This window comes from Mandrillus leucophaeus, unplaced genomic scaffold (assembly GCF_000951045.1).
Source record: "Mandrillus leucophaeus isolate KB7577 unplaced genomic scaffold, Mleu.le_1.0 Scaffold383, whole genome shotgun sequence".
Lineage (NCBI taxonomy): Eukaryota > Metazoa > Chordata > Mammalia > Primates > Cercopithecidae > Mandrillus > Mandrillus leucophaeus.
This window is the reverse complement of record NW_012104065.1, coordinates 830,170-855,541: the sequence shown is the minus strand read 5'-3', so window position 1 is coordinate 855,541 and position 25,372 is coordinate 830,170. Positions and strand designations below refer to the sequence as shown.

General features: G+C 38.9%; 1 protein-coding gene across 3 annotated transcripts in view; it reads right to left on the bottom strand.

The window, feature by feature from the left end:
• ATF7IP (activating transcription factor 7 interacting protein) overlaps nucleotides 1-25,372 on the bottom strand; it is a 141,507-nt gene that overhangs the window by 6,914 nt on the left and 109,221 nt on the right. For all 3 annotated transcript variants that reach the window (XM_011990790.1, XM_011990791.1, XM_011990789.1), the window contains exons 11-14: nucleotides 21,570-21,648; nucleotides 19,100-19,255; nucleotides 16,200-16,382; nucleotides 807-919 (exon numbers count right to left, since the gene is read on the bottom strand). In XM_011990790.1, coding sequence (XP_011846180.1) covers nucleotides 807-919; nucleotides 16,200-16,382; nucleotides 19,100-19,255; nucleotides 21,570-21,648 — 531 coding nt within the window. The remainder of the gene's footprint in view (nucleotides 1-806; nucleotides 920-16,199; nucleotides 16,383-19,099; nucleotides 19,256-21,569; nucleotides 21,649-25,372) is intronic.

Here is a 25,372-nt window from a genome sequence, read left to right as displayed (position 1 = left end):
GCCAATTTACAAAAAAAAGGTGATATTTAAACTGAACTGTGAAAGATAGGATCTAGAGATGCAGAAATAATCATGTACCTTTCAGCCAAAAATAAAGCATGAGCAAAGGCATGTGGACAGGAAAGTGAGGGGACGTATGGACAACAAGTATTAACTTTTTCTTGGATATAGGGTACATGAAGAAAAATCTGGAAAGGTAGGTTAAGGCCAGATGATGAAAAAAACGTGACTCTAACTTTAGGAAGTCCTACTGTCTTTTCTAATACTGGAACATCATCGTCATTATGATGATATTTCATACCAGTCAAACACTGACAAAATTGTGTCACAGGATAATGTGACATTGTTTTGGAGGCTAAATCTAAGGAGAAATCTTTGGTTATCTCTGCTGCCTCTTAACTAATGAATCCCAATATCATTGGATTCTTTAAAACAATTGATGACAATGTAGCAGTTAGACGTGGCATAGTTTAAAACAAAAGAATAAAATTAACACATGGAAAAACGTCCTTTTTAATTTAACTATGAATTAGAAATGGTCTATATTTCACTTCATATACCCCAACTGTGGACCTGTTTTTGTATACTGTACACCACAAGCAAACTCAATGATTCTAAATGATCATCATCCCTATGAACATTTGCTCATAATGGTTTAAGATCAATTTTTAGAAATAAACTTCTGAAAAAGCAGAAAGACCTAACAATTCCCTTGGATATAACCACTTTAAAGAAAAATGCCAACTACAATAATATTTTATACCTTTACAGTTGAGAATTTTACAAAACCAAGCATCAACACTTACAGTATGCACTTGTGGTGGTCGGTGATGCACTGTGAGCTGAGGTCCTGTGGATCCCAGGGTTAGTCCATTGTTTACAACATACGTGGTTGTTTGAGGCACTCGAACTGTAACACCTACAAAAAAAAAAAAAAAAATTACAAGATAAAATAATTCTATTGTAAATTTGGTGGAAAACAGATTAAATATTTGAAGTCAGTGAAGCAATGTTTTCAAGATTTGAAAGGAAAGATATTTCTAACTTAGAGGTCCTATTCGTATTCAGCCAAGCTATTAATCAGCCTATGGATAAAAAAACTTTCTTATGTGCAAGCACTAAAAAAAAATTCTAACTACCACAAACCTTCTCTCAATAGTCACTGGAGAATATGTGCCACCAATATGTGAGAAAATAAAGAGAAAAATATGAGACACAAGCAACAGGAGGTCCAGCACAGGGAGAAATAAAAGGATCCTTACCAGGAGAACTATGAACAAAAATCCTAGAACACTGGTTGTGTACCGCATGTAAAAGGTAAATGGCCATAATGGAGCAGTGTGACTCAAAAGATAGACAAATTGTGAGTATCTTCATAAAAAACTCTGCAGTCTCATCTTTTCAACCAGGACAGAAACCCAGAATAAGTCATCCTTGCCATGTATTAATGAGGTTGCTCTCATTTTCTCCATGCCTAGCTCCTTGGTTCCGGATACTCATTTCACCCCACAGAAAACTGCTGTGACATACACCAAGGAAACAAAAATAGAAAATTCAGAGCCACCTACTGCCCTGACAATACTCCTGCCATTTATTCAGTACCTGGCCCATGCTGTAGTTTGGCCTGGTGCCTGGACGATAGTGAGCCAAGTTTCCCAGAACTCATTTCCAAACTTGTTGACTAATTTTCCCAGATAATGCTCTTGTAAACTTGAGAGAGTTGAAGCCAAACTATGATCCAGAGACTCCAATCAGTTTATTTTCTAATGACAGTATTACTGTTTCTTTAAACAGCTATATTTTTCCTTGCTATCACATTTTGCAAAACTACTACATATGTGTGATGGTTAAAACTGAGTGTCAACTTGATTGAAGGACACAAAGTGTTAACCCTGGGTGGGTCTGTGAGGATGTTGCCAAAAGATACTAACATTAGAGTCTGTGAACTGGGGAAGGCAGATCCACCCTTCATCTGGTGGGCGCAATCTAATCAGCTGCCAGAAAATATAAAGCAGGCAGAAAAACATGAAAAGGAGAGACTAGCTGAGCCTTAGCCTCCCAGCCTACATCATTTTCCTGTGCTGGATGCTTCCTGCCCTGGAACACTGGCCTCCAAGTTCTTCAGTTTTGGGACTTGGACTGGCTTTCCTTGTTCCTCAGCTTGCAGACAACCTATTGTGGGATCTTGCTTTTTCTTTTTTTTTTTTTTCTGAGACAGAGTCTGGCTCTGTTGCCCAGGCTTGAGGGCAGTGGCGTGATCTCGGCTCATTGCAATCCTCCGCCTCCTGGGCTCTCCTGCCTCAGCCTTCCGAGTAGCTGAGATTACAGGGTTGTGCCACCATGCCCAGCCATTTTTGTATTTTTGGTAGGGATGAGGTTTCATGATGTTGGCCAGCCTCATCTCAAACTCCTGACCTCAAGTGATCTGCCTGCCTCAGCCTCCCATAGTGCTGGGATTACAGGCGTGAGCTACCATGCCCAGTAGTGTGGGACCTTCTGATTGTGTAAATTAATACTTAATAAAGTCCCCTTTATATATATAAACATTTACTATAAAGTATGCATTTTACATATATTTAATATTTATATATAATTAAAAGATACACTGTATATATAAAGTAGTAGGATATAAAGTGGATATATACTATTAGTTTATATGTAGTATACATTTTATGTATATACCCTATTAGTTTAATACATACATAATATATAAAATACATACATCCTATTAGTTTATATATAGTATATACTATATGAATATTGTATATAGGATACATGTATGTGTATATATACATATATATACACACACACACAAATATATATATTCTATTAGCTCTGTACCTCTAGAGAACCCTAATTCAGATTTTGGTACCAGGAGTGGGGTCCAGAGGAACAGAATATTAAGGATGGAGTTCTTTCATTGGTTTTGGGGTTTCTGGAGTTGGCTGCTTAATGTGATTAGACCTAAAAATGTTAAAAACTCTATTTCTAATAGTATAGAGAACACTGATAGTCCCTGGTATGAACTGTTTACAGAGTTATGCAAAATAAATGCATTTGACACTCCTGATTCACAGCTTGTGAGAAGCTAGAAGTTTAGTGACTCTATACATAATACCTTGGACCATATGTGGAGAACCAAGGAACATAATGAAGCTGGTTCCTAAGTGCAGTGGACAAGGTGATGAAAGAAAATGATGAACTCAGGGATTCTGTCTCTCAGCTTCAGAAGAAGATACTGAGGCTCAAAACTGCTAAGATTGCCCTGAATAAGAGTCTTATCTCCTGTAGAGAAAGAGCTGAAGTTGTGAAAAAACAGACATAAGCTCTTATCATGCGAGTGTCTGACCTGCAATGAAAGATACATGCACAGTCTTGCCAGGTGTCTACTGTTAAAAGTGAGGGCATTGACTGGAAAAGAATGGGACCCTGAAACTTGGAATGGGGGTGCGTGGAAGGACCCAGATGAAGCTGGGGACACTGAGTCTGTAAACTCCGATGAAGCTTTTCTGCCAGAAAGAACAGCTTCCCCATTCCCAGTGGTGGCAACGTCCACTTCCTGACCCATGCTGCCTCAGTCTTTCCAACTTTGAGGAAATAAAGCCTGTGCTATGTGAGGCAACAGTGATGGCTTCCCCTGAGGCAGTTGTCAGGCAAGCCAATGTTGATTCTTCTCAGGAGCCACTCCAAACACCTCTCTCTGTTTCTGGACCTATAACTAGACTAAAGTACTGGTGGGCCGCTAGAGGTGAGGCTGGGAGTGTGACCTATGAGGACGTATGCTACACTCAGAGAGAACTGTTTTGAGTTCTCTAATTCATATATACAGAAATCTGGAGAACAGGCATGGGGATGAATATTAAGGGTATGAGATTATGGTGGAAGGAACAAAGTTGGATCAGGCTGAATTTCTTGATTTGGGCCCACTAAGTAGGGACTCTGCATTTAAGGTTGCAGCTCAGGGAGTTAAGAAAAGGTTCTAATAGGTTATTTGCTTGGTTGAAATAAGGATTAAAAGATGGCATACGGTGAGTGAGCTGGAAATGACTGATCTCCCTTGGTTAATGTAAAGGAAGGGATCCAAAGACTAAGGAGATTGGGATGGTAGGGTGAATCAGTCACTTTAGAGCTAGTCATCCCAGCTGGGAGGGTCCAGAAGATATACCCTTGACCAATGCCTTGAGAAATAGATTTGTGAGGGCAGCACCTGTATCTTTGAAGAGCCCTCTAATTGCTCGACTCTGTAGGTCAGATCTAACAGTGGGAACCGCAGTCACTCAACTACAAAATTTAAACATAATGGAAATAATTGGATCCCCAGGTGGCAGGGGCCAAGTGGCGGCACTCAACTGTCAAAGACAAGGTGGGTATAGCTACCATAATGGACAGCAGAGGCAAAGTGGCAATCAGAAGAGTCTGACTTGGATAGAGCTCTGGCATTGGCTAATTAATCACAGTGTTCCTAGAGGTGAAACTGATAGGAAGCCTACTGCATTCCTACTTAATTTATACAACCAGAAAGCTTCTAGGTCAAATGGACAAAAGACTAAATTGAATAATAAAAACAGAATGACGACCCCTCAGTGAATTTCTACACTTGAGCCAGTTTACAGATCAAGAACCCCTTGAATGAAGGGGAGGCCTGATGCCCTTGAGGGATGACCCCCACTACATTCCCAACAATTTATGCAGTGAATCTTTCTCCCACCCTTCCCCAAGGAGATCTCTGGCCTTTTACCAGGGTAACTGTGCACTAGGGAGAGGGAAATGATCAGACATTTCAGGCACTACTGGACACTGGTTCTGAGCATTGATTCCAGGGGACCCAAAGCATCATTGTGGTCCTCCAGTTAAAGTAGGGGCTTATGGAGGTCAGATAATTAATGGAGTTTTATCTCAGGTCTCACTCACAGTGGGTCCAGTGGTCCCTGGATTCATCCTGTGGTCATTTCCCCAGTGCCAAAATGCATAATCGGCATCAACATACTTAGTAGCCGGCAGAACCACTACATTGGCTCCTTGACTGGTAGGGTGAGGGCAACTATGGTGGGAAAAGTCAGTCGGAAGCCATTAGAGCTGCCCCTAAAAAATAGTAAATCAAAAACTATCCATCCCTGGAGGTACTGAGGAGATCAGTGCCACCATCAAGGACTTGAAAGATGCACAGGCGGTGCTTGCCACCACGTCCCCATTCAATTCTCCCATTTGGCCTATGCAGAAGACAGATGGATCTTGAAGAATGGCAGTGGATTATCATAAGCTTAATCAAGTGGTGACTCTAATTGCAGCTGCTGTATCAGATGCGGTTTCATTCCTTGATAAAATTAACACATCTCCTAGTACCTGGAGTGCAGCCATTGACTTGGCAAATCCTTTTTCTCCATTCCTGTCCACAAGAACCGCCAGAAGCAATTTGCCTCCAGTGGGCAAAGACGACAATATACTTCACTGTCTTACCTCAGGGGTATATCAACTCTCCAGCTTTGTGTCATAATCTTATTCAGAGAGACCTTGATCAGTTTTTGCTCCTGCAAGATATCACACTGGTCCATTATATTGATGACATTATTCTGATTGGATCAAGTGAGCAAGTGGCAGCAAAAACACTGAACTCATTGGTGAGACATTTGTGTGCCAGAGGATGGGAAATAAATCCGACTAAATTCGGGGACCTTCTACCTCAGTAAAATTTCTAGGGGTCCAGTGATGTGGGGCCTGTCAACACATTCCAGTGAAGGCAAAGACTAGTTGCTGCAATTGGCCCTTCCTACAACCAAGAAACAAGCACAACGTCTAGTGGACCTATTTGGATTTTGGAGGCAACACATTCCTCATTTGGGTGTGTTACTCCAGTCCATTTATTGAGTGTACTGAAAGGCTGCCAGTTCTGAGTGCAATCTAGAACAGGAAAAGGCTCTGCAACAGGTTCAGGCTACTGGGCAAGCTGTTCTGTCACATGGGCCATATGACCCAGCAGATTCAATGGTGCCTGAGGTGTGAGGGGCAGAGAGGGATGCTTTTAGAGCCTTTGGCAGGACCCCATAGGTGAATCACAGTGGAGGCCTCTAGGATTTTGGAACAAGGCACTGCCTTCTTTCGCAGGTAACTACTCCCTTTTGAGAGACAGCTCTTGGTCTGTTAACTGGGCTTTGGTGGAAACTGAACATTTGACTGTGGGTCATCAAGTCACCAAGTAACCTGAGCTGACTATCATGAACTGGGTGCTTTCTGACCTATTTAGCCATAAAGTGGGTCATGCATCAAATGGAAGTGGTATATATGTGGTTGGGTTCCAGCAGGTGCTGAAGGCACAAGTAATTTACAAGTGGAAGTGGCTCAAATGCCCATATCTCCACTCCTGCCACCCTGCATTCTCTTCCCTAGCCTGCACAGATGGCCTCATGGGGAGTCCCTATGATCACCTGACAGTGGAACAGATGACTAAGGCCTGGTTCACAGATGGTTCTGCACCATATGGCGGCACCACTGCAAAGTGCACAGAAGCAGCACTACAGCCCCTTTCTAGGACATCCCTGAAGAACAGCAGTGAAAGAACATCTTCTCAGTGGGCAGAATCTTGAGCAGTGCACCAGGTTGTATGATTTGCTTAGAAGGAGAAATGGTTAGATGTGTGATTACATAGATTCATGGGCTGTAGCCAATGGTTTGGCTGGATGATCAGGGATTTGGAAGAAGCATGATTACAAAATTGGTGAACAAAGAAATTTGGGGAAGAAACATGTGCATGGACCTTTTTAAGTGGTCAGAAACTGTGAAGATATTTGTATCCCCTGTGACTGCTCACCAACGGGTGACCTCAGCAGAGGAGATTAATAATCAAGTCGATAGGATGATCCGTTCTGTGGACACCACTCAGCCTCTATCCGCAGCCACCCTTGTCATCACCCAATAGGCTCATGAACAAAGTAGCCATGGTGGCAGTGCTGGAGGTGATGTCTGGGCACAGCAACATGGACATCCACTTACCAAGGCTGACGTGGCTATGGTTGCTGTCGAGTACCCAATCTGTCAGCAGAAGAGACCAACACTGAGCCCTTGATATGGCATGCCATTCCTCGGGGTGATCAGCTAGCTAGCCGGTGGCAAGTTGATTGTATTGGACCTCTTCCATTAAGGAAAGGGAAGAGGTTTATCCTCCCTGGAACAGACACTTACTCCAGATATGGGTTTGCCTATGATGCTGCACACAATGCTTCTGCCAAGACTACTATCCATGGACTCACAGAATGCCTTATCCACCATCATGGTATTCCACACAGAATTGACTCTGACCAAGGCACTCACTCTATGGCTAAGTGCGGCAGTGGGCTCATGCTCATGGAATTCACTGGTCTTACCATGTTTCTCATTGTCCTGAAGCAGCTGGATTTACAGAACGGTGGAATGGCCTTTTGAAGTCACAATTACAACGCCAACAAGGTGACAATACTTTGCAAGTCTGGGGCAAAATTCTCCAGAAGGCTACGTATGCACTGAATCAGCATCCAATATTGGTGCTGTTTCTCCAATAGCCAGGATTCACGGGTCCAGGAATCAGCAGGTAAAGTGGAACTGGCACTACTCACCTTCACCCCTAGGGATCCACTAGCAAAATTTTTGCTTCCTTTTCCTGCGATTATTACCTTCTGCTGGCCTAGAGGTCTTAGTTCCAGAGGGAGGAACGCTCGCACCAGGAGACACAATGATTCCATTAAACTGGAACTTAAGATTGCCACCTGGATACTTTGGGCTCCTCTTACCTTTAAGTCAACAGGCTAACAAGGGAGTTAGTGTTGGCTGTGGTGACTGTACCAGACTAGCAAGAAGAAATCAGTCTACTGTTCCACAACAGAGGTAAGGAAGAGTATACATGGAATACAGGAGATCCATTAAGGCGTGTCTTAGTATTACCATGCCCTGTGATTAAGGTCAACAGGAAACTGTAACAGCCCAATCTAGGCAGCACTAAAAATGGCCCAGACCCTTCAGGAATGAAGGATTGGGTCACTCCACCAGGAATAAAACCACGACCAGCTGAGGTGCTTGCTGAATGCAAAGAGACTACAGAATGGGTAGTAGAAAAAGGCAGTCATCAATACCAGCTATGACCATGTGACCAGTAGCAGAAATGGGGACTGTAATTTTTATGAGTATTTCTTCCTTCTTTTGCTAAAAACATGTTTGTGCATATATGCACTTGTACGAACAAAATATCTTTATCTCCTTTTCCTTCATCATGTGATGTAAGATTTATTGACTTCCTATCAACATTTAAATATTGTTAACTTTATGTCAGAGTATTTGGCTTGGGGATTGGTGCGTTTCCAGTTGTACAAAGGATAATTGTATTATATTAGGTGTAAGTATGGCTTTATTACTCTATTTGAAGACTGTGTATGATATTAGATGTATATGGATTCAAGTTGACAAAGGGTAGACTTGTGACAGAGTTAATACAAAGTGCCATTGATTGGATTGAAGGACACAAAGTATTAATCCTGGGTGTGTCTGTAAGTGTGTTGCCAAAAGAGATTAACATTTGAGTCAGTGGGCGGGGGAAGGCAGATCCACCCTTAATCTGGTGGTCACAATCTAATCAGCTGTCAGCAAATAAAAAGCAGGCAAAAAAACGTGAAATGAAGAGACTGGTCTAGCCTCCCAGGCCTACATCTTTCTCCCCTGCTGGATGCTTCCTACCCTGAAACATTGGTCTCCAGGTTTCTCAGTTTTGGGTGTCAGACTGGCTTTCCTTGCTCCTAAGTTTGCAGACAGACTATTGTGGGACCTTGTGATAGTGTTAACATTTAATAAACTACTCTTTATAGATATATATAAAATATGTACTATATCTATAAATTATTAGGCTATGTGTGTGTCTTATTAGCTCTGTCCCTTTAGAGAACCCTGACTAATTCAGATTTTGGTACCAGGATTGGGGGTCTAGAAGAACCGAATATGAAGGATGGAGTTCTTTCGTTGGTTTTGGGGTTTCTGGAGTTGGCTGCTTAATGTGATTAGACCCACAAATGCTAAGGACTCTACTTCTAATAGTATAAAGAACACTGATAGCACCTGGTGTGAACTGTTTAGAGTTATGCAAAATAAATGCATTTGACACTCCTGAATCACCGCTTGTGAGAGGCAAGGAGTTTAGTGACTCTGTACACGATACCTTGGACCGTATGTGGAGAACCAAGGAACATAATGAAACTGGTCGGTTCCTCCTAAGTTTAGTGGACAAAGTGATAAAAGAAAATGATGGGCTGGGTGCAGTGGTTCATACCTGTAATCCCAGCACTTTGGGAGGCTGAGGCGGGTGGATCATGAGGTCAGGAGATCCTGACCCATACGGTGACACCTCTTCTCTACCAAAAATACAAAAAAATTAGCCGGGCGTGGTGGCGGGCGCCTGTAGTCCAAGCTACTCAGGAGGCTGAGGCAGAAGAATGACGTGAACCCGGGAGGCGGAACTTGCAGTGAGCCTAGATCTCATCACTGCACTCCAGCCTGGGCGACAGAGTGAGACTCCGTCTCAAAAAAAAAAAAAAAAGAAAAACAAAGAAAATGATGAACTCAGGGATTCAGTCTCCTGGCTTCTGAAGCAAATACTGACCCTGAAATCTGCTAAGATTGCCGTGAGTGAGACAGTTATCTCCTATAGAGAAAGAGCTGAAATTGTAGAAAAACAGACAGAAGCTCTTATCATGCAATTGGCTAACCTACAACAAAAGAGGCATGCACAGGCTCACCAGGTGTTTACAGCTACAGTGAGGGCATTGATTGGAACAGCTTCCCTACACCCAGTGGGGGCAACATACCCTCCCTGACCCATGCTGCCATCAGTCTTTCCAACTTTGTCTGAGGAAATAAAGTCTGTGCTATGTGAGGCAACAGTGATGGCCTCCTCTGAGGCAGTTGCCAGGTAAGACAATGTTGAGTCTTCTCAGGAGCCACTCCAAACACCTCTCTTTGCTTCTTGACCTGTAACTAAAGTACTGGTGGGCCCCTAGAGGTGAGCTTGAGTGTGACCTATGAGAACGTACGCTACACTCAAAGAGAACTGTTTTGAGTTCTCTAATCTACATGAACAGAAATCTGGAGAACAGGCATGGGGATCGATATTAAGGGTATGAAATTATGGTAGAAGGAACAATTTTGGATCAGGCTGAATTTCTTGATTTAAGCCCACTAAGTAGGGACTCTGCATTTCAGGTTAGCTCAGAGAGTTAAAAAATAAAAGGTTCTAATAGATTATTTGCTTAGTTAGTTGAAATAAGGATTGAAAGATGGCACACTGTGAGTGAGCTGGAAATGACTGATCTCCCTTGGTTAATGTACAGGAAGGGATCCAAAGACTAAGCAGATTGGGATGATAGAGTGAATTTTATCATCAGTCACTTTACAGCTAGTCATCCCAGCTGGGAAGGCCCAGAAGATATACCCTTGACCAATGCCTTGAGAAATAGATTTGTGAGGGCAGCACCTGTATCTTTGAAGAGCCCTCTAATTGCTCGACTCTGTAGGTCAGATCTAACAGTGGCAACTGCAGTCACTCAACCACAAAATGTAAATACAACGGGATCCTAAGTTGACAGGGGCCAAGTGGCGGCACTCAAGTGTCCAAGGCAAGGTTGGCGTAGCTACCATAATGGACAGCAGAGATAAAGTGGCAATCAGAAGAGTCTGACTTGGATAGAGCTCTGGCATTGGCTAATTAATCAGTGTTCCTAGAGGTGAAACTGATGGAAGCCTACTGCATTCCTAATTTATACAACCAGAAAACTTCTAGGTCGATGGAACAAAAGAATAAATTGAATAACAAAAACAGAGAATGACAACCCCTCAAGTTCTAGACTTGAGTCAGTTTACAGACCAAGAATCCCTTGAATGAAGGCGAGGCTGGGTTCCCTTGAGGAAGGATCCCACTACATTCCTGACAACTTATGCAGTGAATCTTTCTCCCATCCTTCCCACAGGAGATCTCTGGCATTTTACCAGGGTAACTGTGCACTGGGGAAAGGGAAATGATCAGACATTTCAGGCACTACTGGACACCGGTTCTGAGCAGACATTGATTCCAGGAGACCCAAAGCATCACTGTGGTCCTCCAGTTAAAGTAGGGGCTTATGGAGGTCAGATAATTAATGGAGTTTTACCTCAGGTCTCACTTACAGTGGGTCCAATGGTCCCTAGATTCATCCTGTGGTCATTTCCCCAGTGCCAAAATGCATAATCGGCATCGACATACTTAGCAGCTGGCAGATCCACCACACTGGCTCCTTGACTAGCAGGGTGAGGGCAACTATGGTGGGAAAGGTCAGTTGGAAGCCATTAGAGCTGCCTCTAAAAAATAGTAAATCAAGAACTATATCCCATCCCTGGAGGTACTGAGATTAGTGCCACCATCAAGGACTTGAAAGATGCAGAGGCGGTGCTTACCACCACGTCCCCATTCAATTCTCCCATTTGGCCTATGCAGAAGACAGATGGATCTTGAAGAACAGCAGTGGATTATCGTAAGCTTAATCAAGTGGTAACTCTAATTGCAGCTGCTGTATCAGATGCGGTTTCATTCCTTGATAAAATTAACACATCTCCTAGTACCTGGAGTGCAGCCATTGACTTGGCAAATCCTTTTTCTCCATTCCTGTCCAAAGGACCGCCAGAAGCAATTTGCCTTCAGTGGGCAAAGACAACAATATACCTTCACTGTCTTACCTCAGGGGTATATCAACTCTCCAGCTTTGTGTCATAACCTTATTCAGAGAGACCTTGATCAGTTTTTGCTCCTGCAAGATATCACACTGGTCCATTATATTGATGACATTATTCTGATTGGATCAAGTGAGCAAGTAGCAGCAAAAACACTGAACTCATTGGTGAGACATTTGTGTGCCAGAGGATGGGAAATAAATCCGACTAAATTTGGGGACCTTCTACCTCAGTACAACTTCTAGGGGTCCAGTGATGTGGGGCCTGTCAACACATTCCAGTGAAGGCAAAGACTAGTTGCTGCAATTGGCCCTTCCTACAACCAAGAAACAAGCACAACGTCTAGTGGACCTATTTGGATTTTGGAGGCAACACATTCCTCATTTGGGTGTGTTACTCCAGCCCATTTATCGAGTGTACTGAAAGGCTGCCAGTTTTGAGTGTGGTTCAGAACAGGAGAAGGCTCTGCAACAGGTCCAGGTTATTGGGCAAGGTGTTCTGCCACTTGGGCCATATGACCCAGCAGATTCAATGGTGCCTGAGGTGTGAGGGGCAGAGAGGGATGCTGTTAGAGCCTTTGGCAGGACCCCATAGGTGAATCACAGCAGAGGCCTCCAGGATTTTGGAGCAAGGCTCTGCCATCTTTTGCAGGTAACTACTCTCCTTTTGAGAGACAGCTCTTGGTCTGTTAACTGGGCTTTGGTGGAAACTGAACATTTGATTATGGGTCATCAAGTCCCATGTGACCTGAGCTGACTATCATGAACTGGGTGCTTTCTGACCTATTTAGCTATAAAGTAGGTCATGCATCAAATGGAAGTGGTATATATGTGGTTGAGTTCGAGCAGGTGCTGAAGGCACAAGTAATTTACATGAGGAAGTGGCTCAATGCCCATGTCTCCACTCCTGCCACCCTGCATTCTCTTACCCAGCCTGTACTGATGGCCTCATGGGGGGGTCCCTATGATCACCTGACAGTGGAACAGATGACTAGGGCCTGGTTCACAGATGGTTCTGCACCATATGGCGGCACCACTGGAAAGTGCACAGCTGCAGCACTACAGTCCCTTTCTAGGACATCCCTGAAGGACACCGGTGAAGGGAAATTTTCCCAGTTGGAAGAACTACGAGCAGCACACCTGGTTGTGCACTTTGCTTGGAAGCATAGATGGCCAGATGCACGATTATATATACTTATGGGTTGTAACCAATGGTTTAGATGGATGGTCAAGGACTAGGAAGAATTATGATTGGAAAATTGGTGACAAAGAAATTTGGGGAAGAGATATGTGCATGGACTCTTTGAGTGGTCAAAAACTGTGAAGGTATTTGTATCCCTTGTGAGTGCTCACCAACGGGTGACCTCAGCAGAGGAGGATATTAATAATCCAGTTGATAGGATGACCCGTTCTGTGGACACCACTCAGCTTCTATCCACAGCCACCCCTGTCCATCGCCCAATAGGCTCATGAACAAAGTAGCCATGGTGGCAGTGCTGGAGGTGATGCCTGGGCTCAGCAACATGGACTTCCACTTACCAAGGCTGACCCGACTATGGACATTGCTGAGTGTCCAATTGCCAGCAGAACAGACCAACACTGAGCCCTCCATATAGCACGCCATTCCTTGGAGTGATCAGCTAGCTACCTGGTGGCAGGTTGATTATATTGGACCTCTTCCATCATGGAAAGGGAAGAGATTTGTCCTCCCTGGAATAGACATTTACTCCAGATATGGGTTTGCCTATGCTGCACACAATGCTTCTGCCAAGACTACTATCCATGGACTCACAAAATGCCTTATCCACCATCATGGTATTCCACACAGCACTGCCTCTGACCCAGGCACTCATTTTATGGCTAAAGGAGTGTGGCAGTGGGCTTGTTCTCATGGAACCCATTGGTCTTACCATGTTCCTCATTGTCCTGAAGCAGCTGGATTTACAGAATGGTGGAATGGCCTTTTTAAGTCACAATTACAATCCCAACCAGATGACAATACTTTGCAGGGCTGGGGCAAAGTTCTCCAGAAGGCTGCGTACGCTCTGGATCAGCGTCCAATATATATGGTGCTGTTTCTTCCATAGCCAGGATTCATGGGTCCAGGAATCAGGGGGTGTAAGTGGAAGTGGCACCACTCACCTTCACCCCTAGGGATCTAGCAAAATTTTTGCTTCCTTTTCCTGTGACATTATGTTCTGCTGACCTAGAGGTCTTAGTTCCAGAGGGAGGAACGCTCGCACCAGGAGACATAACGATTCCATTAAACTGGAACTTAAGATTGCCCCCTGGACACTTTTGGCTCCTCTTACCTTTAAGTCAACAGGCTAACAAGGGAGTTAGTGTTGGCTGTGGTGACTGTCCCGGACCACCAAGAAGAAATCAGTCTACTGTTCCACAACGGAGGTAAGGAAGAGTATGCATGGAATACAGGAGATCCATTAAGGTATCTCTTAGTTTTACCATGCCCTGTGATTAAGGTCAACAGGAAACTATAACACCCCAATCTATGCAGCACTAAAAATAATCAGGAATGAAAGACTGGGTCACTCCACCAGGAATAAACCATGACCAGCTGAGGTGCTTGCTGAAGGCAAAGAGAATACAGAATAGGTAGTAGAAGAAGGTAGTCATCAATACCAGCCACGACCATGTGACCAGTTGCAGTTATCAGGGACTATAATTGTCATGAGTATTTCCTCCTTCCTTTGCTAAAAACATGTTTGTGCATGTATACATTTGTACAAGAAAATATCTTTATTTCCTTTTCCTTCATCATGTGACATAAGATTTACTGACTTCCTATCAACATTTAAGTATTGTTAATTTTATGTAATAGTATTTGGCTTGGGATTGGTGCATTTCCGGTTGTACAAAGCATAGCTATATTATGTTAGGTTTAATTATGGCCTTACTACTCTCTTTATTTGAAGAATATGTATAATCCGAGGACATGTGTATGGGTTCAAGTTGACAAGGGGTGGACTTGTGATGGTTAACACTGAGTGTCAACTTGATGGAAGGATACAAAATAGTAATTCTGGGTGTGTCTTAGGGTGTTGCCAAAAGAGATTAACATTTGAGTCAGTGGGCTGGGGAAGGCAGATCCACCTTTAATCTGGTGGGCACAATGTAATCAACTGTCAATGAATACAAAGCAGGCAGAAAAACATGAAATGGAGAGACTGGTTAGCCTTCCAGCCTACATCTTTCTCCTGTGCTGGATGCTTTCTGCCCTTCAACACTGGACACCAAATTCTTCAGTTTGGGGATTCAGTCTGGCTTTCCTTGCTCCACAGCTTGCAGACAGCCTATTGAGGGACCTTTTGATCCTGTAAGTTAATAGTAAACTCCCCTTTATGTATCTATTTATCCTGTCAGTTCTGTCCCTCTAGAGAACCCTAATATGTTTAAATGATATCAATTTTGGTGGCAAAATCATAAAGAAAAGCAGAATGACTAATAGAAAAGTAGGAACAGTGGTTAACCTTTGATGGAAAGGAAAAGGGATGTAGTCAAGATGGGATACAAGAGCACTTACAGGATACTGAAAAATTTCTACTTCTTAACCTGATGAAGAGTTCATATGTAATTCATTTTATTATTTTTCTTTACTTTAAAGTTTAGATATACCTTTTATATAAGCTTGTGTTTATATGATATATTCTACTACTGCTTATATGTGGTTAACATATAATTTTAAAACATGTCATATTTGTAACATACGTTACATATATGTAACATATGTATGTAACTAATATATGATATATACAGGAAACTATAAGCTTTCTTTAACATTTTCCCTTCTTTTCTCAGCCACTTTCCATATCTTTAAGACTCTCATTGAAGGCTATCCTTTACCATGATTTCCATCATCTGGGCTAAATCACAATTGACCATTCCCACTCTAATTAGGTAAGGTGTTTCTTAATAGAGTAGAGAATATACCAATATCAAATTGTGTACTATACCAATACAGGCCATAAATAAACTTAAATTAAAGACAACACTCAGAGCACAAATCAACTAGTATACATGAACAATTTTCTCTGTTTAACTCTCCTAAGGGAAGAAAAATAATAATAGATTATTTTTGGTTATACTGCCATTTCTTTTTTGAAAACTATTTTTTAATCGACAAAAATCATATATATTTATGGTATACAACATGTTTGAAATATGCATACATTGCAGAATGGCTAAATCTAGCTAACTGACATATGTATGATCTCACATACTTACCTTTTTTGTGTGTGGTGACAATACTTAAAATCTGCTCTATTGGCTATTTTCAAGAATACACTACATTGATTTTAACTATACTATAGTTTCTATGTTGTAGTACAGATCTCTTGAACTTATAACAATACTTTTAATATGACATTATAAGAAATTGTTGCAAAATTTAACATTATTATATGCCATTCCAACTAAATGCTGAAGAGAACTACATGTATCTTGGGGCCATATACAAGAAAAATCTCTTACTATTTTGGGGATTGACCTGCCGAACAGCAGGAGCCTGCATAACAGTTCCTCGCAAGGGAGCCTGAGCTGGTGGTGCAGGAAGAGTTGTATAAACCACCTGGTGGTTTGCAGGAGCTCTTGGTACAGGGAGTCTTGTGGTCACCTGAGTTACTGGACGATGTGTTACATTCACGGTAGTTGGAGCTAATGCAAGGCAGAAAAAGATAATAAGAATACAGTAAATTTACGTTAAGCAAACAGTATTAAATGGTAGTTATCTTTGTATAAAATCTAACTGATAAAGACAGAAATAACAGTCTCCTTTTATGGTCTTCTAAGATAAAAATGATAGGGCCAATAAACACTAATAATATTAAAATCCAAGCTTCAGAGGAAAAGAACACCTCCACCACATCCAACTCCCTTCCCACTCTGGTCTGACCAGATAACAAGCAATGTGAAGATTTTTTTAAAAGGTGTAGAATCAAGAGTATGATGGCACAGGAGTGACTTAAAAGAGAAAACCTCCTACTTTTAATTGTTCTTAGCAAAGTAGAATCATAAGCCCTCCAGGCCTTCTACCAAGGGGGTGTAAATCCAAAAGAGTATCTTTGTATTCCCAAAGATAAAGAAACTGACTGGCTATTGTTAATTCACATTTATTTTTCAAGTGAGCCAACCTAACTCTTTGACCATTATAATCAACATTTTGTTTAGCTGAACCAATCTATCTTTTTTAAAAACAGTAAATAAAAGCCATTAAAAAACAGACTTCTCCCTTCTCTACTCTGGCATTCCTCCTATTGTATGTTCCAGAAAGCATTAATATCTTGAGTAATGTTAATAAATATTTATCAAAAAATGAGTCATAAACATTCACTGACAGCATGTATCTATAATAATGATTTTTAGTGACACTTCCTTGTTAACAACTCTCTGAATTAGAATCGTATTTTACAAATGACCATGCAGTAATTATATAATAAAAAATAACAAATCAATCTACTTTGATATGGAAAAACATGGGTCCTATAAAAAAATCAATTTGGAGGAAAATACTGGCTATAACAAAGATAAAACGGTTTCTTTACTAAGGACTCTTCGGTCTTTACAGATCCTAACTTTCGATGTGAGTCTTCATAAATGGGAAGAAAGAAGAAAGTATTAACAAGAAAGAACACTTATTTATTCATCTCTTTACTCCCCATTCCATAATCTACACTGCCCATGGGTTTGAATAATGATATTTCCTTCCAAAATATCTAATTTTGATGACTGTCACTGTAACTTTGTTATAAATGTAAAGAAAGATAGATAACACAGCTCCCAAGGTTGAACTTACTTACTTATAATTGCCTATTTAGATAGAACAATGGTATTGAAATGAGAACCAATATAAAATTTACACACCAGATAAAGTCACACAAGCACATTCTTTTGCCTGGAAATGCCAACAAGGTAAAATTTATTTTGATGACTGTCACTATAACTTTGTTATAAATGTAAAGAAAGATAGGTAACACAGCTCCCAAGGTTGAACTTACTTATAATTGCCTATTTAGATAGAACAATGGTATTGAAATGAGAACCAATATAAAATTTACACACCAGATAAAGTCACACAAGCACATTCTTTTGCCTGGAAATGCCAACAAGGTAAAATTTATTTTAACTGATGGGAAAGTCTGAATAAGCATCTAGGATTCTGAAATTCAACAAATCTAAACAGTCCCTACCAAAACAACTACGCATTTGCTACATCAACAATAATTTCATAGCTCAAAGATTAATTAACAAATAGTTTGCTAAACCACTATGGAAAATATGCTGATTCCTACAAGTTATTTGGTGTTTTAAGTGTAAATTTTACTGGATAAAACCCCACTTTAATTCAAAGTTTTCCTTAATGAGAAGAGTACTTATATAAGAACTGTGCAGATAAATCTTCAAGCAATGGACTGTTTTACAGAAGACAAACCATCTTGATTGGTTTCTGAACAGTTTAGGGGATACAGGCTAAATCTTGAAAAATTTGAATTTACAGCTTCTTGAAAGGTAGCAAGCATATGATTCCTGGTGGTAGTGTTAGACTAGTTAAAGCTATTTCAAGATAAGACACATTTAAAACTTCTTGTTTGATCGGTCAGTTACAACTTCTTGGTTACACTCAGAGCAAGTCATTATATCCATCTCTTTCAGAGAAATTACACTCATTTCTGCTGTTTACAGAACATTTGCTGTGGCAGATGACAAATCTGCTACTTTTAAAATTTTTTTGTAGAGATGGAGTTTCACTGTGTTGCCTAGGCTAGTCTCAAGAATATAACTCAGAATAATATTATTTTCCACATGCATTAGGAATCACCAGAGTTTTAGAGATATTAGGTGAACGTTATTTTGCGCAGCCAAGTAAGTTTGAGAAACACTTTTTAGCTTAAATCATTCTTGGAGATGTACATTATAAATTAGCATAGTGAAGGCTCAGAGAAGCCTGCATTAAGAAAAAAATTAATTTAGCTTCAAACTCAGCATTTCCCAAGCATATTTAACCATGGAACTTTGTATTCATGAAACACCTATTAACACTGCACAATAACTAGGAATATGGTTTACAGTTTCTAAATATTCTAACTCAGAATACTATTACTTTGGATGTGAATGCTTTTTAAAATTACTTCTATTTTTATTTATATAATGTTAAGTAAATAAATACATACTTTAAAATCATTCTTTACCAGTGCTGCTGCTTAAGACAGTCAGCAAAACTAAGTTATACTGCCTTCAAAAGGACATACATTGTCGTCCTTAAATTAACAATAAGAATTATTCTTAATTTTCTGTCATATCTTTCTGCTTAACTCCATAGTCATAGTTCTCTATAGGTAAACTAAAGCTTCTACTCAATGATTCAGCAAATTTACCTGTAGGTAGTAAGTGTATGGTGGTCTGAGATGGTCCACTTGTTGGCACCCCAGATGGTTGAAGAGGTGGTGCTGGTTGTATGGGTTGCAATGGTCGTGACACAGGCTGAGAAGAACTCATGGTTGATACGGGAGTGTGATTTAACTTTTTGGGGTCTGTTAGTTAAAAGTGAAATATTATGACCGACAAGAAAAAAAATTGGGAAATACAAGTCTTTCCTCTATGGACAAATTTTACTTTTGCTTGTCACTTGGGTGTCACATTTACCTCTAAGAGAACAATTTATTTCCATTTTACTTATGTGTATTTTTGCTGATTTGAAAACTGAGTTAAGAGCATATGTAATTCGTTGGTGGTTCTATCACAGATTCTAATTCACATTTACAGAAATTCAGAAATAATCTTACTTGTAAATTCAATACAATATGCCAACTAGAATAATTCATTACTTGCATAAATGTATAATCTACATACCTATAGAAAGAATACTCTTCAAGACAAATATCTATAAAATGATGAGTTTTTGCTGTAATCTTGAATTTCTATTACTACAATTATTTAGGTTCTTTGATAACCGATGGTTGCTTATCATCACTATATAGTCTTTAAAAAAGACAAAGAATGACTAATCTCAAAAAAGGTCTTCAACAGCCTATAAAATAAATATTTGCATCTCAGAAAAAACTCTTAAAAACAGGAAACCACCCAAAAGTCCTTCTATCCAAAATAATCCCCATCAATTTCTGTCCCATAGAATTCCACACTACATGTAAATAAAACCCAAGGCGTTAACGATGGATACCTTAATGCCATTAGAAAACAGTGTACTTTAGGAACGTGAGAATTTGAGACAGACCCAAAGGTGGGGCAACAGAGAGACCCCATGAGGCATGGATGCTAGGGAAATGGTGAGAGCACTGAAAACAAACTTTTAGGACTTTACTTTTTAATCCAGAATTAAGCCTACCTGTGTCCTCTCAAAAACCTGTATTTATTTTTTTCTTTAGGGATCCATTATAATAGTCATGGCTGTCTATTAAAAATTAGTGAAAGCAACAGAGATAATTTGAAACTTTTAAAGAATAATCATACTGGCTTGAGTTCAACCCAGATGAAGGATGGCATACATTTCTCAATTCAGTTTTAAATAACAAAATCAACTTTACTGTCATATAATCAATTGTATAGCTATTTAACTTTTGTTTTCCTAAGCTCAACTAGACTGATTCCCCAAAATATTACTTTAAAAATATTTGGGTTTTTAAAAAAGTAATGTCTTTAAGATAATAATAAGTAATTCAGCACATTATTACTATATTTTCCACATGCAATTATCACCAGAGTTTTATAGATATGTAGCTGAATGTTATTTTGCACAGCCAAGTAAGTTTGAGAAACACTTTATATCTTAAATCATTCTTAGAGATTTACATTATAAATCAGCATAGTAAAGGCTCAGAGAAGTCTGCATTAATAAAAAAACAATTTAACTTTAAACTCAGCATTTCCCAAGCATATTTAACCACAGAACTTTGTATTCATGAAACACCTATTAACACTGCAGAATAACTAGGAATATGGTTTACAGTTTCTAACTATTCTAACTCAGAATATTATTATTTTGGATGTGAATGCTTTTTAAAATTACTTCTATTTTTATTTATATAATGCTAGATAAAAGAAACTAATTCAAATGACCAAAATTAAATGTATACATACATATACAGTATCTACACTGAATCATAAACAGAGAGAGAAAAAGAACATTTAATGTAGAGACAGAAGAGTTGGATTTTATTCCCAAGACCCTTACTGAGTCTGAATTGTTTTCTCTAAGGCTAACAAGTTTCCTCAAGTCTAAAATGAGTATTAATGGATTTTTTGCAAGGATCAAGTGAAATAAGAGATACAAAAACAGAGGTACTCCGAAAATTACAATATTCTCTTAATTGCTGTTTTCCTCTACAGATTGTTCATACTTAAATTTAAGAGTTGATTCTATTTTAATTTTTTTTTTTTTTTTTGAGATAGGGCCTCATTCTGTCATCCAGGCTGGAATACAGCAGCATGAACACAGCTCACGGCAGCCTCAACCTCCCAGACTCAAGTTATCTTCTTGCCCCAGCCTCCCATGTAGCTGGGACCACAGACACATGCCATCACACCTAGCTGATTCTTAAATTTTTGGTAGAGATGGGGTTTCACTGTGTTGCCCAGGCTGGTCTCAAACTCCTGGCCTCTTGCCTTGATCCTCCTGCCTTGGCCTCCCAAAGCACTGGGATTATAGGTGTAAAACACTGCGCCTGGCCAAATTTTAAAATTCTAATATAGAAACTTCCATTACAAAAAGAACACAGATAAACCAAGCATAATGCTGTAAACATCTGTCTTCGTAGAATACTGTACTGTATTAAGACAAAAAAAAAAGGTATCAAAACCAGGCCCAATCCCAAATTACTATTGAAGTACCTTGTGAAGCTCCACTCTCTTCATCATCCATTGTGAGATCAATGACACCACCTGAATCACTGCCAGTGGCTTTTCCACTCTGAAAAACAAAGCTTCTACATTTTACAAAGAAAACTCTGGCAGATATACATGTTAAAAAATGAAATGATAAGTGAGGTAAAATGAGACTAATGAGTAACCTGGTTCAACTGGGACCCCTAAAAGGCTGTACCTGAATAAAGAGAGTTTGTCTGACAAATGCCCCAGAATACTCACGCGTTAAACATCCACTATATGAAATATAATTTTCAGAAGAAATTCAAGATGTTTTCTTTAAAAAATTAGGCTATCTGTTGCACACAGCAAGTAAGATTAAATACAAACACTATTCATTTTGTGACATTTAAAATGTTTATCAATACTACTCTAAATTATCAATATTAATCCACCACAACACCAAAGGCAATCATTCAAGCTAGAATTGGGTTACAGAAAATAATCTAAATTTTTTTGCCCTTAAAAAACGGTATGGTATACTATGAAATCATACGGTTTGCTATGCTATTAAATGCACAGCCAAGTTGACCAGTAACCCATCATTCAAAATCATGAGAAATACTAGGATTATAAGACAAACCTTTAAAAACCACATGATAGCAACTGAAAAGGAAGGTAAGACAGTATAAACCTAAAGAGCCAGGACTCTGAAGTCAGAAAGATTGAGTGTGTCTTACAGTTCTAACTTATTAGTTACCTAATTCAGATGGGTAATTATCTCAATTTCCAATGGTGCTTAATGCCATATATGATACATGACAACTGTTTAATAACTGATAATCACAATTTACTTTGATATATTATACTGAGATCAATTCCAAATGATAAAGGTTTTCATCTGCAAAACTCAAATTGAGAAATTAAAGAAAATAATGCCTTGACTTTATAATGTCCAGGCCCAACCCCAAGATAATAATGCAATTCTAATTCTTATAAATCTTTCTACAATAATGATTTCACAGAAAATGGGTTATATACAAACACCAAAAATCTATAAAATCCCAAACTAAAAGATCCCAAAGATCACCAACAAATGTAAAATAATGTTTCACTACAACATATTATCATTAAGGTCCAGAGCTTTGAAAAGTGGAACTAACTTAGGACAAAAAATAAGTCAATACAAACTGACTCTAAGCAGAGATTAGATTCAGCAGATAAAGACTTGAAAGTAGCTATTAAAAATATGTTTAAAGCCAGGAGCAGTGGCTCACGCCTGTAATCCCAACACTTTGGGTGGCTAAGGCAGGCAGATCATGAGGTCAGGAGTTTGAGACCAACCTGGCCAACATAGTGAAACTCCACCTCTACTAAAAATACAAAAATTAGCTGGACGTGGTGGCGGGTGGCTATAGTCCCAGCTACTCGGGAGGCTGAGGCAGGAGAATCGCTTGAACCTGGGAGGCGGAGGTTGCAGTGAGCCGAGATTGCACCACTGTACTCCAGCCTAGGTGGCAGAGCAAGACCCCATCTCAAAAAAAAAAAATTCAAAGAGTTAAATATAATAACAATGAATGCACAAATAGGACATCTCTAAAGAGAAAAAGAAACAAAAAAATAGAAATAATAGAGCTGAAAAAATAATTACTAAAATAAAAATTAACTATGTAGGCATAAAAGCAGATTGGAGGGGGCAGGAAAAACTCAAATGAAATTGATGCTAGATCAATAGAAATTTTCTAGTCCATAGGACACAAAGAAGAACAGAAGAAAATATGAAAAATGTCTGAAACTTGTGCAATAAGAAACGGTTCAGCAAAACACTAAATGAGAAGAAACAAAGATCTAAAGAAAACATTGAATAATAACCAAAAACTTCCCCAATTTGGTAGAAAACATTAATTTACAAATCCAAGAGGTTCAATGAACCTCAAGCAGAAGAAACATTAAGAAATCTATACACATCATAGTCCAAATACTGAAAACTAATAATGAAAAATTTTGAAAGTAAACAGAACAAATTACATGTTATATAGGAGCAAAGAGTAACTGCTGACTATTGGTCAGAAACTATGGAAGCAAGACGACACTGGAACAATATATTCAAATTGCTGATGATTAAAAAAAGAAACCCTTTAAGAATTGTATATCCAATGACACTCTCCTTGAAAAAACGAGACAAAAGATACAAAAGTACATTTTTTAGATATTAAAAAACCAAGAGAATACATCACTAGCAGATCCACACTGTAAAGATGAGCTTAAGGACATTCTTCAGTTTGAAAGGAAATACCAACTTGGATCATGGGAAGAAGAGGACCAGAAAACGTAAACATAAGGATAAATATTAAAGACTATATCTCTTTTCTGTTCTTAACTTCTTTAAAATTCTGTAAGGCAACAATTAAAAACAATATATTTAGAGCTCTACAACATGCAGATTAAAAACAATGTAATATATGTGCAATATATGTGAAAACATGAACGTGATGTTTAAAGAAAGCAACTTCATTATGGAGGTAAATGTACACATACGATTGCAAGGTTCCTATAATTAAGATTCAGATACATACTTAAACTCTAGAACAAACCCTAAAATACATACACACACATAAACACACACATACACACACACATAGATAGAGTGCTAAAAAGTTAACAGAGGAATTAAGACAGAATGCTTTTAAAAAAAACTGATACAAAATGAAGCAGGAAAGAAAGTACACAGAAACCAACAAAAAAAGAAAACAGATGAAACAAATAGAAAACAAATAGCAAAATAGCAGACCTAAGCACAATCCTATCAAAACTTATATTAACTATAAATGGTCTAAAAACTCCTATCAAAATGTAGAGATTATCAAATGGGATAACACAACAACAAATCAAGAAATATGATTTTTTTTTCTCTTGCAGATTTACTTTAAATACAAAGACACAGACTGAAAGTAAAAAGCGGAAAAAAGTAACATGCAAACAGTAAGCATAAAAATGCTGCTGTAATTATGTTAATATCAAAAACAGAGACAAAGAGGGAAATTTTACAATGATAAAAGTATGGCAAGATTACAAATTATACATTATAAAAAATACCATGTAATACAGGGTCAAAATCTATGAAGCAAAACTGATAAAATTAAAGGAAGAAATAGATTCACAATCATACCACTCTTAGTAATAGATAAAACCACTACAGCAAAAGGCAATAATCAGTAAACATAAAAATAATCCAAATTACACTATTAACCATGCCATATTGACATTTATAAAACATTACAACCAACAGCAGAATACATATTCTTTTCAAGTGTAATGGTACATTCACTAAGATATATACCATAGATGGAACTTTATAACACATATCTAATTTGTGTAAAAGTAACAAAGTCATACAGAGGATATCTTCTAAATCCAATAGCATTAAATGAAAAATCAATAATAAAAAATTTGCAAAATCCCCAAATACTATGAAATTAAATAAATTACTAACTAAACAACCCAGGACCCAAAAGGAAATGACAAGGAACCTACATGAAATAAAAATGCAACACACGAAAATTTATGGAATGCAGCCAAAGCAGTGCTCAGAGGAAAATGTGTATCATTAAATGCTTATAAAGATCGAGAAGATCCACAAGCAATGATCTAATGATAAATTATGTTTATTGATCATAAACTGACAGATACAATTTATCTATTATCATATACTACAAGTAGTTTCCTGAATAGACTTTTTTTTGACAAATAAAATTGGTAATTACTTCAATAACTATTAAGTACATTTATAAGATAGTCATGATAGCTAGCACTACTCCTATTAGACTCTG